The sequence below is a fragment of the Diaporthe citri genome (genome assembly GCF_014595645.1).
Source record: "Diaporthe citri strain NFHF-8-4 chromosome Unknown scaffold_6, whole genome shotgun sequence".
NCBI lineage: Eukaryota > Fungi > Ascomycota > Sordariomycetes > Diaporthales > Diaporthaceae > Diaporthe > Diaporthe citri.
The window spans coordinates 4,621,457-4,640,116 of record NW_025064851.1 but is presented as its reverse complement, the minus strand read 5'-3'; the positions used below and the strand labels follow the sequence as shown (position 1 = coordinate 4,640,116).

Genomic DNA, 18,660 nt, shown 5'->3' with positions numbered 1-18,660 from the left:
AAAGCTTATTTTTATAAGGCTAAAGCTTATTAATTAATTATAATAAGCAAAGCTTAAATTATAATATATAAGAATAGGCTTTAATATAAGTATAAATAAGGAGTAAACCTTTTTCTTTATACTTTAAATATAAACCTTATTTAAATACTTTATAATAAATAACTTAAGGCTAGCTTATAATATATATTTAAAGTCTTTTTATATTATAAATTTATAATATAATTATATAAAATTTAATATAATAAAACTTAAAAAGAATAATAATAGCTTATTAAGCTCTTCTTTATTTAAAAAAATTTTTATTTTAAAAATACTTAGTAATTTAATTAATAAAAATAAGGATTAAATTTATAATAAATAAAAAAGTAATTAATATTAAAAAAGCTTAATTTTTTTATATATTTAATTAATTAAGAATTTTTTATAATTACTTTTTATTTTATATTAATTTTATAAAAATATTTAAAAAGTAATTAAAAAACTTTTTAAAAAAGATTTATTTTATATTTAAGGATTCTTTTAAATAAAAGTATATTAAGCTTAACTTAATTATATTATAATAATATTATAAAAAGAAGATAATAAAATTTCTTATTTAATTTAATTAATTAACTTATATAATAAAGATTTAAAGTTAATTAAATAAATATAAAATATTATTAATAATTAATAACTTAACCTTTATAATAAAAGCTTAACTTAATTATAAAGAATAACTAAATATATTTAAGGCTTTTTACTTTACCTTATAATAATATAAAAGTATTTTTAATATTATAATAAAAAAGAATAATATTTAATTTTAAAATAATAAAGCAATAAATATTAATATTATAATAATTTTAATAAGTAAAGTTAAGTATTTTATATATAGCTAACTTAATTATTATAAGCATAATTATCTTAATTATTATAAAAAAATAAAAGTATAGCTTTTATTAATTAAAGCTAATAAAGAAAAGAAATTTATTTAAGGGGGTATAAAATTTTTTTTATAAAATAAGGCTTAAAAGTAATGCTAGCTTAATATTAACTTAAACTTAAAGCAAATTAACTATATATTAGCTAATTTAGCCTTATAAAAACGCTTAAAATTTAAGAAATTCCCGTTAATAAAGCAAATTACCTATAATTAAGCGCTAATTAATTATAAATTATATAATAAATCTATAGTTTTAAGATTTTAAGTAAGAAAGTTTATATAAAAAGCTTATATTAAAAAATTATAAAAATATTATTAATTTAATTATTAACTTATACTTAAATAATTATTTTTTATTAGCTTGCTTTAATTAATATATTAAATTATAAAAGCTAAAGTATATTAATTATAAATAATAAGCTAAGCCTTTAATGCAATTAAAAAGCATTAAAATATAATTAAATAGCTAAATAAAGAGCAATATTTAATTTATAATTAAATTATAATATTCTTTATTTTTATTATATAGCTGCCCTTTAAGGCCCATTATAGGGACTTAGAAAAGGAGGATATATTATGATTTAGGCTTTGCTTATTATAATTAATTAATAGGCTTTAGCCTTATAAGAATAGGCTTTAACGTAGGTATAAACGAAGAGTGAATCTTTTCCTTTATACTTTAAATATAAACCCTATTTAAATACCTTATAGCAAACAACCCAAGGCTAGCCCATAATAATATCTTTTATTTTATTAAGTGCTTAAAAGGTTTTTAAAGAGTTATAAGCTTTAAGAATATTATATAAGTGCCTTAAAAGGCATTAATTAAGAGCTTTTTAAGGGTATTAATTAAGGGCTTCTTATAATAATTATAAATAAGGGCGTTGGCAATTAAAAGTGCTTTATAAAAGACTTTTAAAAGTGTTAAGTAAGAGGGCTTTTTAATATATTAATTATAAGCAAAGGCATTAATAATTAAAGGTGCTTTATAAGTATTTTATAAGGGTTTTATATAATTATATTTATTTATAAGGGCTTTAAAATGCATTAATTATAAGTATAAAAGCGTTAATAATTAAGGGTATTATAAAAAGGCTTTTAATAATTAAGAAAGGTTGCATTTAATTAAGGGTATATTAAGAAAAACTTTTTAATTAAAACTACTTATTATTATTATTATTATTATTATTATTATTAATTTTAATAATAAAATACTTTATTTAATTAATAAATTTACAACATTATTAAAGATATATTAATTAATAAATAAAATTTTTATAATAAAAAAGTTAAGGTATTATTAATTTCTTTTTATTAATTTTAATTTTAATATAATTATTAATACTTAATTAAAAAAGTTTTTATTATTAATAATTACTTGCCCTTATAATATTAATATTAATTATTTAATATAAATATTATAATATAATTAAAATAATTCTTATTATTAATAATTATTATTTAATTAATTATAATAAAGGTTTATTACTTTATTTAATTATTTATTATAATTATTTTAATTAATACTTAATTAATATTAATAAATATTATATAATAAAGTTATAATAATAATTAAATATTATATATAATTAATTTAATTATAATATAAAAAGTAAGTTATAATAAAGCTATAACCTTTCCTTATTTAGCTATAAATTAGCTATGGTGGTTTATATATAAGGTATATAATTATTAGCTAATAGCTGGCTGGTGCTAACTAGCAGCTGCTATTAATAAAACTAATTTAAACCTTATACCTTTAAATTTATACATTGCTTATAATGCATTTATTATATAAACATGCTGTATATAATACTTATATATATTATTTTTATATAAAGTTTAATTGTTTTATATAATATAATTATATATATAACGTAGTTTATTAATAAATAGCGGATATTAATAAATAGCGGATTTTTATAACTTTATTTAACTTTAGCTAATATTAGCATTATCTTAAGGCTAATAAATAAATAAAAAGTTAGCATTAATTAATATAAATTGCTTTTAATTCCTTATTTTTAATTAATTTAATTAATTTAAAATAATTAATATAAATATAATATAAATTTAAAATAAATAACTTTTAATAAAAAACTTATATTTTATATTAAATCATGCTAATTATATTATTAAAAATACAATTTATTATAAATTATTAAAATAAATATATTTACATTATTTAATATTAATTAAGTTAAATTTGCTATAATATAGTTAAAATTTAATTAACTTAATTTTTCTTTATTTTTTTTATAAGTTTTTATATTATGCTTAATTTTATTATAATTGCTATATTATTATTTAATTAATTTGCTATAAATTGCCTTTTTAACATTATTATTTATTTTATTAGCTAATTGCTTCCCCTTTTATTTCTTTTAAATAAAAGCTTAAAATTCCTTTAATAATAAATACTTTTTTAAGCTATACTTAATTTTTTTAGCCCTTTAATATTTAATAAGTGCTATATTAATATTTTTAAGAATATAAATTTAATTCTTTAAAATAATAAGTTTATATGTTATTACTTATATACTCTTTATTATTTAATTAATAGCCTTTATAATTAATATAAAAAAGCTTTTTTAATAAGTAAAAATCTTGCTTTTAATAAAGCTTAATTACTTAATAATTTGCTAAGCATTAAATGATATTTAAAACTTTTAATATTAAAAAGAAATAAGAAGGGTTTATATAAAAGTTTATAAGTATATATTAAGCTTAAAAATAATAAAATCTAGATTTTAAGGCAAGATTTTAGCTTCTTTAAATACCGCCTTAATATTATTCTTTATAAAAATCTTATTATAAGCTATTATAAATATAAAAAAGAATTTAAACTTAATAATATAATTAATAAATGCTTAAATAAAGAGGTTAATTTAATTGCTATATATATATTTTAAAGGTAAGTATAATATAATATTTTAATAATTAAAGTAAATAAGAAAAATATAATGGCATATTAATAAAGATAATATTATTATCCTTATGTTATGGGTTGGCCTTGAGCGTTTGCTGGAAGGTACCCAAAAGGAGTTATGAATTGCAATATTTAAGAAGTAAGTTAGGCCCTGAAAGGGCCCAACTCTGGATTTATCTTTTAAGTGCGTGCCCTATTACGTGAGAGGGTTGGGTGCAGTGTGGGCCCGGCACGGGCATGCATTACGGCTTGGGCAATAGCCCAAGCCCATCACACCTTATAATATTAATTAAACTTAGCTAATATATAGCTCTTATAATTATTTAATATTAATATTTAATATATACCCTTTATTTATTACTTAATATGCTTATTAAAATGCTAAATTTATTTTAAATTTATTTTATTATTTATTTATTTATTTAAAGTAAATTTAATAATTTAATTATTTAAAAAACTTAACTTTATAGCTTAGCTTATAAAATAATAAGCGCCTTAAATAATTATAAATAATAAGATATATTAACTTTTTATATTAATATATTTAATAATTATAATTTATTTTTAATTATTAAGCTAAATTAATTTAGCTTTTTTATACTTATTAATATATATAATTATTATTAATATAATAATTATACTTATTATAAAGCTAATTTTATTAAAATTATAAAGATTATTATTTATAATCTTATATTTAATTATTATATTATAAAGTAGCTTAAATTAATTTTTAATAATCTTTAAATCTTTATAAAAAGCTTTTTAATAATTATAAGGATAATTAAGCTTAATCTTAAAAGTAAATTATAAGTTTATAAAGCATTAAGCTTAATGCTTATTAATAAATTTAACATTATATAATATTAATAAAAGGTTAGTTATATCTTTTATATTAAAAAGTTATAAAGAGAATTCTTAAATATTTTACTTAATAATATATTAAATAAGCATTTACTTTTTAATTTAATTAAGTTTATATATATTAATTAATAATTCTTTATAAAAGCATTATTAATTTATTTTATAATAAAGTATAATTTTAAAAATATAAAAGATCTTAATAATTTAAGTTATAAGCAAAGGTTTTACATTATTTTTTTTAAATTTTTAAATTACTTAAATAGCTAAAAGAATTTTATCTTTTTTAAATAAAAATATATTAATAATTATTAATTTTTAATATATTAAATATTTAAATAAGTAAATTAAAGCAAAATTAATATAAAAAATTAAAATATAATTAACATTAAAATAAAACCCTTTTATTAAAAGTTAATTACTTTAAACTTTAATGTAATTACTCTTAATTACTTTAAATTAATTAAATTAATTAAAAATAAAAAATTAAAAGCAGTTGGCATTAATTAATGCCAACTTTTTATTTATTTATTAGCTTTAAGGTAATGTTAATATTAATTAAAGTTAAGTAAAGTTATGAAAATCCGCTACTTATTAATATCCGCTACTTACTAATAAACCACGTTATATATATTAATGATTTTATTTTTTAATATAAACCTTTTTTAATAAAAATTAAAATTTAAAAATATTATATTTATATAAATTTTATTAAATAAAATATTTTAATATTAATTAAAAGAATATGTAAATAATATTGTTTTAATAAAATAAAAATTTTACTTAATTTTCTTAATTAGAAAATAATTAAAAAGAAAACTTAAAATTTATTAACATTAATATAAAATTCTTTAATTTTTCTTAATACTTTAAAAGGCTTAACTTTAATATTTATTTTCTATATAATAAAAGATAAATAAATTTTAAATAATATTCTATTTCCAAATTGCTTATAAAAATCTATATAGGTTGAAAATTTGCTGTTTATAAATATTAATCTGGATTTATTAAAGTGTGTTAAAAACTGGGTGTTCATGTGGGAAAGGCGCGGCAAATCAAGGGGTGCGGCAGATCTGGGCCGGGGACGTGGACAGAGCTTTGTGCTGGCTTTGTTCGGGCCTCAAGTCCCCAATTCTCCTGTCCCCGTCAAGATGAGTACACCAAAGGTAATTACGTGCTTCGTGTAAGGGCCTTCAGCTGATGGAGCAAGCTTAACTGAATAGACACGTACCAATAGTACTTCGACCTCGTTCACGTATCGACTGTCTCAGAGGGGACCACGATACGACACGGTGCTGCCAATTCACAATGCACTTGAAGCTTAAGCACTACAACGGAAGGCAAACCTTCAATATCTGCGATGTGCGCGATCAAGTTGCTAGGCTGGTTCCTATCGTGGCATCAAGTGTCACGAGAATGGGGCTACGAGAACATATCAACTATGCTTCCAGTCCCAAGAAAAGCCTCATACGAATAGGTGTCCTTGGAAGCTTATATCCGACTGGCTCCATCATAGCTTTTGGGAAGATCTTAAGATAGAACAATGCTCACGCTGAAAACGCATTGATTACCCTCCCAAAGTCGGCAGCTCTTCTGCCCAGACTACAGGACTTACACTTGACATGAAGAGGCTAGCACGTGTCAACTAGAGCAGTCAGGACCTGGGAAGACCTGGTTTCAAGACGACAGCATCACTGACGACTGCTGAGCCCCTTGTGCATCATTGTCAAAGGACCGAGAGGGGGATTCCGACTTGCAGAAGCAGGACGGGGTCGACTGCAGCGCAGCGTATCTACACAGCAAGTACTTCTTCCCAGCGCTATCGATCCGGTCAACTGCCCGCTGGCATTTCGCTTCCAGGCTGCACAACTATTCAAAGTTGTTGCAGTGACATATTTTCATCAAGATTAATCGCCACCTTTCGGTTCATAGCCTTTCGCCAGTGGGCTTGAGCTGCCTCGCCAGGCTCGACCACACGCTATTTTGTCCTCCGAAATGGTTGGAAATTGGGGCACACAAGCATGGAAGAGGCTTGGGACGGATTCGCGTGGCGGCAAAGACTGAGACAAAGTCCGAGCCATGGCTGCGAAGATCAGTGAGCCTTCAGCGTACAGACGCCTCGTATAGATCAAATTGGGCCCCCTTGCGTGCGGGCGGCCAATGAGGGCCGCGGTAGAGCGAGATGACATTGCCAGATTTTCCGATTCGTCTCAATCGGGCCATATCGATGACCACAAGAAGCCGCGAACATGGAAGATGTGGCTGCAGGATGCGAGGGGCAATCTCGATGGGGGATTCCCACAATTGGCTGCTGCTGGCTGACGCCCACGTCTCTAGCCCACGCTTGTTGAGACGGAGGTAAACGCAAGTTGTGGCGTGGAGTACTCACTGCTAACACGCGGATATGTCCGCCCCCCCCCCCAAAACCCCCGCCCCCTTTTCCACATACCGGCCCTGTACAGCGTAGCACCTCCAACCTCGCTTGATCAACGGCCGTTGCAATGCGAAGCAACGGGGCTGCACAGATGGCAGGACATCAGAAGCGCGTTCGACGTGGTGGCGGGTCGGGCTGCGGATGACTGCATTGCCTTTCCCTCGGAACTCCTGGTGATGCTGGCCTGCAACTGTTTCCAGCAGTCCGTTCCGTATTAGTATAGTCCGTAGTCGATGCCAGAATCCGTTCATGCATCTCGGTAGCCGGAGACCCCCGAAGACGGGAAAAGCTGACGCCAGTCGGTGACGGACGGCCTCGGCCATGAGCCATCTACACTCAAATGGCTGATTCTCCACAGTATTCCAAATGCAGGGCAGGGTAACCCGGCGTAATGCCGCGGGCCAAATGCTCATAGGACCAACTGCCAGTCCTACCATTGGCAGGCTTGGAAACGTCTTCCACAGTCTGAGATCCCACGTGTGGCCCGCCCGTTGGCCCTATTGATGTACTTTGCAGCATCCCCTGCGTTGACTGAGACACGATGTACGATCCGGCTCAGCTCCCAAGGTCCATGGAATTGCGTACAACGGCGTATCACAATCCCGGCAGCCTCTAACAGCTTCCTACCTGCCTGCCCGCTGCCGCTCCAGCGAATAATGAAGGGGTCTTCCAATGTCCCGTGCCTTATTATGCACACAGGCCGCGGTTGAGGTAGCCGAATACGACCCTGCGGGATAGGAGACAAAACCTACAGGATTAGAATGACATGTCAATTCGATGCCCGATAAGAATAGTATAGTTGCCAATAGCTCGGCACGGTTAAGTCACGAGACACGGAGCCGCACAGATTCAAGACCGTCTCTTTTCTTGGCCACCACGGGATCGCCCAGCACAGTTTGATCATTGACAAATGGACACCCACATCTGGATAGCTGCATGATCGAATAGGTTGAGACGGGACTCCTAGGGCTCCGCATCGAGGGAAGAACACGTCCGATGTGCTAGATACAAGGACAGGGTGACTCCGATGGGGCTGGCGTGAGAGGACTCAAGACGAGGCCAGGATGTTGGATCTCCGCTGACTGCATGATCCTCTGTCAGATCCGCTAAAGAGCCTGCGGGGCGAGAACTGCCCAGTTTACCGATCTACGGATTGCCTTCCCTGCGTGCAGGGATGACGCAGGGCTCTGCCTGAGTGATGCCGACGACGCGGCGACTCCCGGGTATCGCAAAGAAGCTCTACTGCATGCTGGTCTCTCTTGAAAACCGGGTGCAGTGTGGAAGTTTTGAATGCAGCCTCATATTCCTGGTTGATACAGCCTGCCCTTTGCCCTACCGGTCTGAATACATTTCCATAATGGTGCCAGGATCAGCATGGTGTGTACTCGAAACGATTCATGCCGCAGCGACTGGGCGGATTCAAACAGAAGCCGCTGTACATTAATACTTAATGTAGCAATCCATTGAGGAAAAAGCAAGATTAAAAAACCAGTACGTGAGCTTCTGGTGTCCTGTGTTATCACCGGGATCATGAGCCGCGCCTCAGCACCTCTGACTCTTGTAATACTGCGGCTGGGTAATGTGTTCCTCTTACGGGCGCAAGCGAGCACTCGTGCGAGGCTCACGGCTTCATCAAGAGTCTAGCACGAGCGCAATGCTGCAGGATCTCGGTTTCTCCCTCCTAGATGAAGTGGGATGGCGGTTGGCTGCAGCGCGAGGGTGTCCCAGGCGTGGCCAAGCTCATGCTGTGCTACCACATCATCACATTTCGTCACACTGTCCCCCATGTACCGATCATGATCCTTTAAAGTAGTAGACTCGGCTCCGTGAAGCATATGCGTTTCCAAATACAAGTTTTGAGCGATTCAGAGTGCCACCTCGAGATCTAGGCATGGGGGTATGCACCATTACCGATTTCCTGGATATGCAGCATGGATCGGGAATCTATCATGCAGGAGCAGGATGGTGGTACACATACAGAGGTGGAACGCGGAGATGGCCGATGAGTGGCTTCTCACAGCGCCTCTGCTCTCATCGTGGCCTCGAAATCAAGCATTGGTGAAGCGCATGCAGAGGGTTGAAGCGTTGATCCAAGATGAATTCCAGCAGATTGTGAAGCAGGAGAATAGCAAAATATAGAAGTTTGTAAAGTCGACATACTGTGATATTTGGGTTATAGTCTGGTAGGAATTTGGAAGCTACAATGTATGTAGACAGGAACGTCCAATTAGTAGTATTGCATCGATATCATACCTATCACTGGAGAGCACTGAGTAGCTAATTCCCGCTTTCAGAACATTTTCGAGGACGGGGTCGCTGGAATATGGGTGACTCGTAGCGCAGACCACCCATGAGAATACCTTCAAGTGTGCAGTGCTCGACAGCTTCCCCGTGTGTTTGACTTTCGTCTCTGATGCAAGCATTTGACGCTTGGTTCGGTCCAAACGGTTTTGTCGGGTGGAAGCATCATGTCAGAAGCCTAATTAATTAGCATCATTCCTCCAACGGCGTTTCCAACAATTAGTGGAATTTATTCCGGAAAAGCAAGACCGAACCAAATGGATCGTATGGCTAAAAGGCTTCCGAATGACGATATAGACATCCAAGTAAATATTGGATGTTCGTGTAGAGCGCTTCAAAATCCGGCAATGGCTGTTCATCGGCGTCCTCCGCCACACGGAGCTCTGCGCTGGACGGCGACCTTATATCGTTCTCCATTTCGAAACAGAGCTGTAGAGCCACCTTTTGCGATATTATGCATGATGATGGCTTGTGGTTTCCAATCATGTAATGATTGAGTCGAAGCTGCTTGTTCATGTAGTGTGTCTGCGCCCCGTGCATGAAGCTGATTATCAACTCTGAAACTCTGGATATCATGGCCACGAATGCCTACTTCGACGGCTAGGCAACAGAACTCCAGTTTTACAAGCTCTGATTCTCCATCCGGTCAAGTGACTCGGAACATGACCAGAAGCAAATGTACGTGCGCGGATAAACCCACGTATCCTACACCCTCGCCCCAGTGGCCGCACGGCGCGCGCGATTATCCACATGCAGGCTCGCTAACCGGTAAGCATCGGACACAAATGATTGGACCAGAGATGTAAGTGGCTTATCCCGTAGCGACACTCCGGAACGCGTGGAGCAGGCTTTATCCCCGTGGTGTTGTCGTGTCTCAAATGCTGCCGGGAACTCGCAGGACCTCAGAGAAACGTGACGATGCATGGGGTCTAGGTGATGGTGCTCGTCACGCTGGGATACGCGTGACTCCACCATCTTCCACTTTGGCGACGATGGAATAGCTGAGTCACAATCAATTCGCAACAGAACACCCGAGGCTTGGATTAAGACATCTGAACCCAAGTCACTGATCTGGGCACTCATGCCTGGTCACGGCAGGGTCCAGGCCCAATACATGATCTCCTTGTTTGAACACGACTTGTTCACTATGGCGTCTCGCCATAATGAATGAACGGTCGACGTATACCATCTACTTGCCAAGTGCAGCTCTTGTGACCTGTTGCTCGTTTCATTTTGCCCTTCTGGGACGAAGCCGGAAGTTGAGCCAGAGGGCATCGTGTGCTTGAATGTCTAATTTCCTAACGAGTTGTATTAGGGAAGGGAGGCTGGTGGCCACGCGGAATCGGGTATCTCCTCGCATGGCCATTGCCGCGGTACGAACAATCTAGCTACCCAGGTAGTCTGGACATATTTTGCGGCACGAGGGAATGTTCAGATTCCATGCTTGTGGGCTCGTCGTAGTCATCAGTGGAAGGAAATGGTTGCGGTAATTATATCGGTTTTGTCTCCATGCTCATTTGCAACAAGACTTTTATGGCATAATGCCACCGGGAACTTTTGGCTTCCAATATGTAGCGATGACCAGCAGAGTTTGGCTTGGGACAGTAACAAACAATATTGACGGTTCGAAACCAGGACAGTTATCTCTGCAGTTTTACGAGTCCCAATACTGATGCCGTACATGATTATCCGGCATAAATAAGCACTGAGGAGAGAAACCAGGAGTTGACAACAGCCCGGATGGCTTTTGACGACTTCGTATTCTACAGATCTCAAACTTGGGATCGCCCACGCCGTAGCAATATTTGACACTTGATCAACACGAGTGCTGTAGCGAAACACGATTGAATTCTGCGATTTTACTGATTCAAGTGCCCAGGTGTATTATTAATGAGTGAGCCTCAAGTATTAATTTTCACGGATCGTGAACAAGAACACGCCCAGGGTGGTAGGAATTTAATCGGCAACCGTCGCATTTCAATACTGGTGACACAATGGACTTTATTTCCCTATAAATTTGTAAATGTAGATAATCTGGCCTAGGTAGTTTGAACAGTGATTGCAGACAGCGACGTCGATAAAATTGTTCGAGTTCCGGAGGAAGATCCCAGCAGACGCATTTCATGAAACAATTCGTCCACCCCTGGTGCATCCGGCATGCCAGTGAAGCACACCCATGACGGATTTTGCCAAAATCACACGCAGAAGAAGCCTGGGTCGAGAGCGGCGGCACTGATCATTCATACTCATGAGCAACGGTCGGGATATTATGACAAGAAACTAAACGACATCCGCGGAAAACCACTACCACTTGGCTCGCAGATCATCACCAAGGTATGCGACGATGCGAAAGAGAAATCTAAGAAAGGGGATAAGAGTTAGGTGGGCGTGTGACGAAGTTGCTGAGCAACTGTCCATCATTGGTCGGGCAAGTGCAGCAGGGATTCCTCGCGAATCTGCGACATGGACCAGGCCACGGACGAGTACCGAGATTTGTACCACCGTGCATTATTGCAATCCGCGGATGGCAAATCTACTTTGTAACCGCGGCCAGTGGATAGATTTTGGTCTCTGCGGACTTGTCGGATACCCGCAAGATGCAGACCAAACTTTCAGGCATGCCCAAGTCCGTGACATATGTTCTGCCGTAATCCGCATCAGACTGCACTCGAAAATCCGATCCGAAATCGGTACTTGGCCCAACGGCTCCTTGTGTGACAAGACTGCAGGGTGGCGTTTTCAAAAGCTATACAGCCGCCAAACAATGTTGGCAGGGCTTTTAGGCGAGATGCCTTTCGGCGAATTCCTGGCTGCAGGCGACCATGAGGTGGGGGTCCTCATCGAGCTGCAGGTGATTTTCCTCACACTCGCCAGCCAACACTGCCATTTCACATTCCGCGGCGCGGCTGCAAACACATGTGATCTTGGAAACCTAGCCATGGCTCCGTACGATTACGAGCTGCCGTTTGGTAAAGAGGCCTGCACTTTTCGGATCCCAAGTGGCGGAATCATCGTGAAATGACGGGCTACTTGTCCAACAAGGAGTATGAAGAATGCCGGAGGGGGAAATGTAGGCGTCGAGTTTCGAGTCCTGAAATAAGTCGGGAAACTCTGAAAGTATCTTTGTACGGCCGTGAGCTTCGCTCAAGGTTGATTGCGTGGGCGGGTCCGAGGATTCCGGTGTGCCCTCTCCATGGCCCATGTTGCTGTGTGTTCGTAACGGAGGTCTTGGTCAACATCACTTTGCCGCTGCGCTGGGACCGGCATGATACGACACGACACGAAGGGGCTCAACAGGATCTGTTCTGATCGCCAGGGTATGCATGCTGAGTGCAGCTGCATTGGGGCCGGGATGTTGGATGTCCCAACTTGGAGACTGGATGCTAGCTGCAGATGGCTCTTGTCGCAGTCGATCCTGCTGTGACCGAGATTCGGTGTGCAAGGTGAGCGTGCTGGATGTCAAATGGGGGCTGGGTTGTGGCGTGGCCGCCGGGCATCACCGGGTACCCAAAAAGAGGTACCTGTGTAGAGAGGGCCTCCCCGTATCGTGCTCGCCTCATTCATGACCTCTCCCCCCCCCCCCACCAATACCACGGCGCTTTCCAGTTCTGCCAGTCTGGCCACTCTCATCCACCTAAGCGTGCAGGATGCGCCAAAGCTGCAGGGTCGGCGGAAGAAGATTGCAAAATGGGATCAGCGTGGGAGGGAGGCGCACACACTGTGCACAGAACAGCACCAAGCGACAACCTGATCCTTGGGACGGGCAGGGGTTGGACAGCCGAGAACCAGGAGAGGTGGAGGGAGGCTGAAGATGTTCGAGGTTTTGAGGTTGTACACCAACGTTCTGTGTTTCTGTGTCCAGAATGATACGACACGCAAGGAGATTGGCATTGAGGTGAGGTGAGGCGAGGCGAGGCGGAAAGAGGCAAATGACAGGCACGAGAAAAAGGAGGAGGCGGACGTCATGAGCTAGCTGTCTGTCGCCTACAGCCTGTTGCGGAGAGCAGAGGTGCTTTGCTGTCGGTGGGCTGTGCTGGTACAGCGGGTTGAGGTTTCGCTCGCACCACACACATGCAGCAAGGTACGTCCTCGAGAAGTACCTGGCCGTTTCGCACCGAGCGCCAGCACCAATCCCCTGCCCGAGCCTCTAGTCTTGTGGGCCGCTCCTTCTCCACTACGAACTTCAACAAACGTGCATTGTTGGACTGAACTGGACTAGACTTGACACTGGACTGGGTTCTTCCGCCCTCTCAATCACCGAGCCAGGACTCGAGGGCAGCTCGCTCACCCGGATTCATAGCCTCCCACGGGCCTCCCTCCTCACACCGGTCAGACGGGCCACGGCAACAGTCCCTGGAGTCCCTGCGACAACGCAGCTCTACGCGGTGTCTGCGTGAGCGGGTTGCATGTATCGTGCACCACATGCCAAACGTCCATTCGCTCGTTGAGCGCTGGCCGGGCGGAGATGATGGCGCGATAGCGGCCGTGTCGATCTGTCTGAGCCCTGAGTTGGGGGCACAGGGAGATGGCATCTGGACATATCGCGCAGTCAGAGGTCAGCAAGCCCGTACAGGACTGAGTGGACAGCTGGGCTGATTGTGCCTCTGGCTTGTGAGACATTCCTTCTACTGACGCACCCTAGACGGTACCCCGTGCAACGTTCAGTCGACTCACAACGGCAACGTCTTTGGCTGGCCCGTCCCTGCCCCGTCCTCGCCCGTCCTGGCCCGTCCCTAGCAGTTACCGTCTCATGCCAGGATGCCCTCAGCCTTAGTCTCGACCTCCTCCAAGGGCTGGTGCACTGCTACCTTCACGATGAACGCGCGGTTCTGCAGGCAGATGACTTGAGGCAAACACCATAGCATATGCATGGCATGGGCACTGTCCGAGCTCGCCGCAGCCCGTGTCTGCGGCGGATCGCATTCACTCATCCAGTCCATTTGCACACGCTTTCAAGCTGCCAACCGACCAAGACCTACCCAGTGCCTCAAGGCAGATCGTCACCAGGATGTGAGAGAGGGAGAGAAGCAGCAGGCATGGGGCCCCTGGTCGCCGTTCCACATACTTGGTATCACGGACCGTACGACTTTTGGAATGCATTCTGAAGACACACCTCCGGGGTAGGTACCTACGCACGGCACTCAAGATCGCCGTCACCTGGTACATGCCAATGAGATGGCCTGTTCTACCACACAGAACTGAAGTCAGCCATCACTTTTACCCATGCCCCCTCCCCTCTGCTCCGACGGGTCCAGGCTATGAACTGCCTCTTCCTGTCTGGTGCAAGATACCTGAGGGAGCCCACAGGTCTTCTCACAGGCCTTCCTTGTAAGGCCTTCCGATCACACACACCGTCAAGATGTATACTCGCCCAGGAACCCTGAAAGGCATGTTATGCTCGACAAGGGGCAAGCACTCCAGTGGAAGTTTTTCCTCGAGCCAAGCTAGCGATCATAGTGCAATGCTGTCCAGGAGCAGCGGCCATACCTGAGCAGAGACCTCGGTGTACCCATATATCTAGTTGCTCATGCACGCTCAGTGAGTGGTGAGTGATAAAGACACACCATCCATGGATGTTCTCATGGCAGCATCCGGTAGCTAACACACCTGCCCACCGTTCGTTTTTATATCAAGCACCTATGTCTACTTTTTGACGCACTTTCTTTTTCTGCGCTCCCCTCCAATCTCCTGTCAGAATTAAGGCGCCAAAAAGAAATCCAACCCCACCGACAGCTTGAACATCGAACGTGCCGTCAGTCTTCCAACGCGAACATTCCTAGGGAAATTCGACCACGGATTGATCCTCTCAAACGACTCTGCTGAGTGCGTTGCTTGGTAACCACACAAGGCGACCAAGAGCGGGATTACCGAGCTACTGTCAGGTGGATCGGAATCTGCGAAGGCAAGTTGCTCAGGTGCCCTTGCGTGTTGTTCTTTTGTGCTCTTGAATGCCCTTTCTGCAAACCCGAGATCTCAGTCGGCCCTTTCCTTAAGCTCGGATCCAGCCGGAGCAGATTCAGCACATATCCGATCCTGATCTTTGTTGACAAAGATGCGCACGTCCTGCACGTCTTCTCTGACTGACCCGACAATCAACGGCGCTAAATCCCTTGGCCCTTTATTGGCTGGAGTGTCATTTGAATTGACGCGATCGACGGCTGCTTCCGCTGCCAACACATTGCCCTCCGGACCAGGAACTACGACGCCATGGCTTGGACCCAATAGCCGGGAGGGCAGGCATTCATGGAAGTCACGACCAAGAAAAAAAAAAAGGGTTTCCGGCCGACAGGGACTGTAAGGGAGGCGGGAGAGAGTGCGATGCCAGTACAATGGCGACTGCGGTCAGGCAACCTCGACTCAGCATGACCAGCATCGTGATTTTGATTCGCGACTTCAGCCACAGACAAACTGACCAATGACGACTGTCAATCCAACAAACTTCCAGCGGCTCTGGACCAATCTGTGCCGTGTGTACAGTATACCACAGTACAACACCCGTATCCCAAACCGCTGCCGCGAACGAGCGAGCCCACCTTTCCCATTAGAGTTGGGAGGCAGATCGCCGGTCGGCTGATCTGCAGCTGGGGGCCTTGCCGCATATCCCGGAGGATTTTTTTGGCGAACCAACCACCCCATCTATCTAAGATCTGCCCGTATCACGCAAGGCAATCGCAAGAGGCTGCAGCTAACAGCTATTCCAAGATACAGACTTCCTTTTCCAAACCCCACCGAGTCACCAGAGGACCCTCTCTGTAGCCGCGTCATAATCGGCACGGCGTCCTGGAAGGTCGGAGACTGCCCCATCCTGCACGCTGCGTTGCAGTTTGACGCCGATCCTCTGCGGTACTTGATTCCGGACCCCACCATCCGGTGTAACCTCGAACACCCACCCGTCCTACTCATCCCGTGGCCTCATACCAGTCACGAGCCAATCATTGTACACCCTTTCGACGAGGATCACGCCTCTAGGCACTGTGACCCCCTTGCTGGACTGCCTCTATCCCCTGCCCCCCTCCCCCCCAGAGGTCCCACTAGTACTGTCATCGATCACTTGGTAAGGGTCCTGGTCCCTGCTCTGTCATCTGGTGTCATTTTGCATCCTTTTTTCTGCCTTCCTTTTTCCCTTCACTCGTTGCAAATTGCACTATGTGTGCATTCTTCCCTCTTCCATCGCGTCCCTCAGGCTTGCTTCATTCGGTACCGCACACTTTGCTTCCATTCCGTGTTACTGCTCGCGATGGCTTGCATCCTCCGGCTATCAGCTCGGTCCTCGCCTGTGGGCCATGTAATCACGGGAGAGCGTCCGTAAAATCTTGACTATCCCACCACCCCAGCTTCTCACTTGACGTTCTCCACGGCTCCGAGGCGTATGGGCGCCCCGGAGCCTGGCCCCTTACGTCGCCCCCAGAACACTGCTTTCCCCTCCGTGCAGACCCCTTTGCTTTTGTCTGCACAGGCCTGGGCAAGTCGCCCATGGCCTACAGACCTTATTCTCGGCTCTCTCCAAATGAGAAGAAGAAAGATGGCTCGGGGGGAGTTTCCACCCCTGTCATCTGACACTTGCAGCTGAGCAGGGCCTGCGATAACAAGCCCCTAGGCGGTCAATATCGTCAAGGGCAAGAGGATGCACTCGCAAACAGGGAGAGATCCAGGACCACCTAGCTAGGGAGGCTCACCAAGGCCTCGACGCCCGTGTCTCTGATACCACATGCTACTTTGCCCTTCCTGGTGCACCAGACCCCACAAATCAACCGTGTATCGCGCTCTCCACGGTCAGTCCGGCCGTGTTAAGAAATGCGGCAGACTGTCCTCCCTTTGCATCTTTCTTGTGCACCTTCCCTTCGGCCATCCTGAACATGCGCGGCAGGCGTCTTACTTTTCTGAGCCACCTTCCCCTTCATCCCGTCTTCTATACTTCATCTAGATCTTCCTCCTGCCAGTGCTGCGGTGCGTGGTGTTGCAACCTTGTCTCGCGTACCTTCTTTCGTCCTCATTATCATCATTATCCTACACCAGGCCCATCATCACCGACGTCCTTCGAGCACTCTGCCCTATGCAAACGCGGACGAACCGTCCACGGGAGCCTACCGCTGGCCGAACCATCGGTCCCTGACTTTCCCTTTGATTGCTGTTCCTGCCAACACCCTCGCCCATGCGAACACGTTCGGGGTGCCCGCATGAGGTCGAATCCCGTCTCCACTTGGGTCGAGCCGATGAAGTCCGTCATCCACTGACAGCACGGCGCAGCATCGGTGTTCCGACGGACCCAGACTTCCTACACGATCTCTTTCACATCCAAGGTACGCAAGAGTCTGTGACCTTGGCTCGTGGAACGTTTTGAAGCTCTTCCATCGGCGCAAGTGCCACAAGAGCCGAGGGACGACCAATGAGACGTCGCCTTGATCGATGTGGCGTCGGCGTACAGCACTCTTGATTCTTTACCCCAGTGATATCATGCATAACATGCTGACCGACTTTCTTCTACAGGTCAGTACCATATGGTCTCATGTTCTCTCTTTGATTACTGCTGCCTCACAAAGCTGCGTTGGAGGGAGGTGCATCACTCTGCCGAGACCCTCAACCCTGGTCCAGCGTCACTGTTGGCTGTCACGGCCAACGGGTAGTGGCCGTGTCTGAGTCTTGCTGCAAGCTAGTTCGTCAAAGACATCTGGACCTGGTCTTAAACTGGCAGAGATCCCTCTTGAAAGCTACGAGACGGTCAGGAGATCAGCATCCGGTCCGGTCCTGAATCGGTTTGATGTCTGTCAGTCTGAGATCCGACAAATCAACAATTCAGCCAACCCGGGATGCTCCTTCTTTCCAATCTCAACGTTTGATCAAGATCAACCACGTCAAGCTCCGCATTGATTTAGGGCGGTTTCGTTCTGAGTGGCGTGCAGGAGAAAAAGCAGCTGGCCACAGTTCAGCTACCTGGCCATCAGCCTCCCGTGTGAAGAGCTTTCTTTCCCCACAGACAGCGACTTCCAGTCGGATGACACGGCGAGAAAAATCAAAGACATCTTTCGGGGGCCGCTGTGCGATCAGATCAGATCAGATCGGACAGACTAAGCTCACATTTGAATTTGCGCAGGCCACACGCATTCCACCATCACTACCACCCTACCCCCAGCATTCGCTCCCGAGACAATTGTCTAGCGCCGGCTCTTTCGCAACTCGCACATCTCGAAACATAACCAACATACAACAGGCTGG

The 18,660-nt window shown here is 41.7% G+C and overlaps 1 protein-coding gene across 1 annotated transcript; it reads left to right on the top strand.

The window, feature by feature from the left end:
- Positions 1–12,235: 12,235 nt before the first annotated feature.
- On the top strand, positions 12,236–12,497 carry INS49_013207 (uncharacterized protein; the record flags this gene model as incomplete). Its single annotated transcript, XM_043173907.1, has 2 exons — positions 12,236–12,416; positions 12,490–12,497. The coding sequence occupies 2 exons, from the start codon at positions 12,236–12,238 to the stop codon at positions 12,495–12,497; spliced, it is 189 nt and encodes a 62-aa protein (XP_043023204.1).
- Between the last annotated feature and the right edge of the window lie 6,163 nt (positions 12,498–18,660).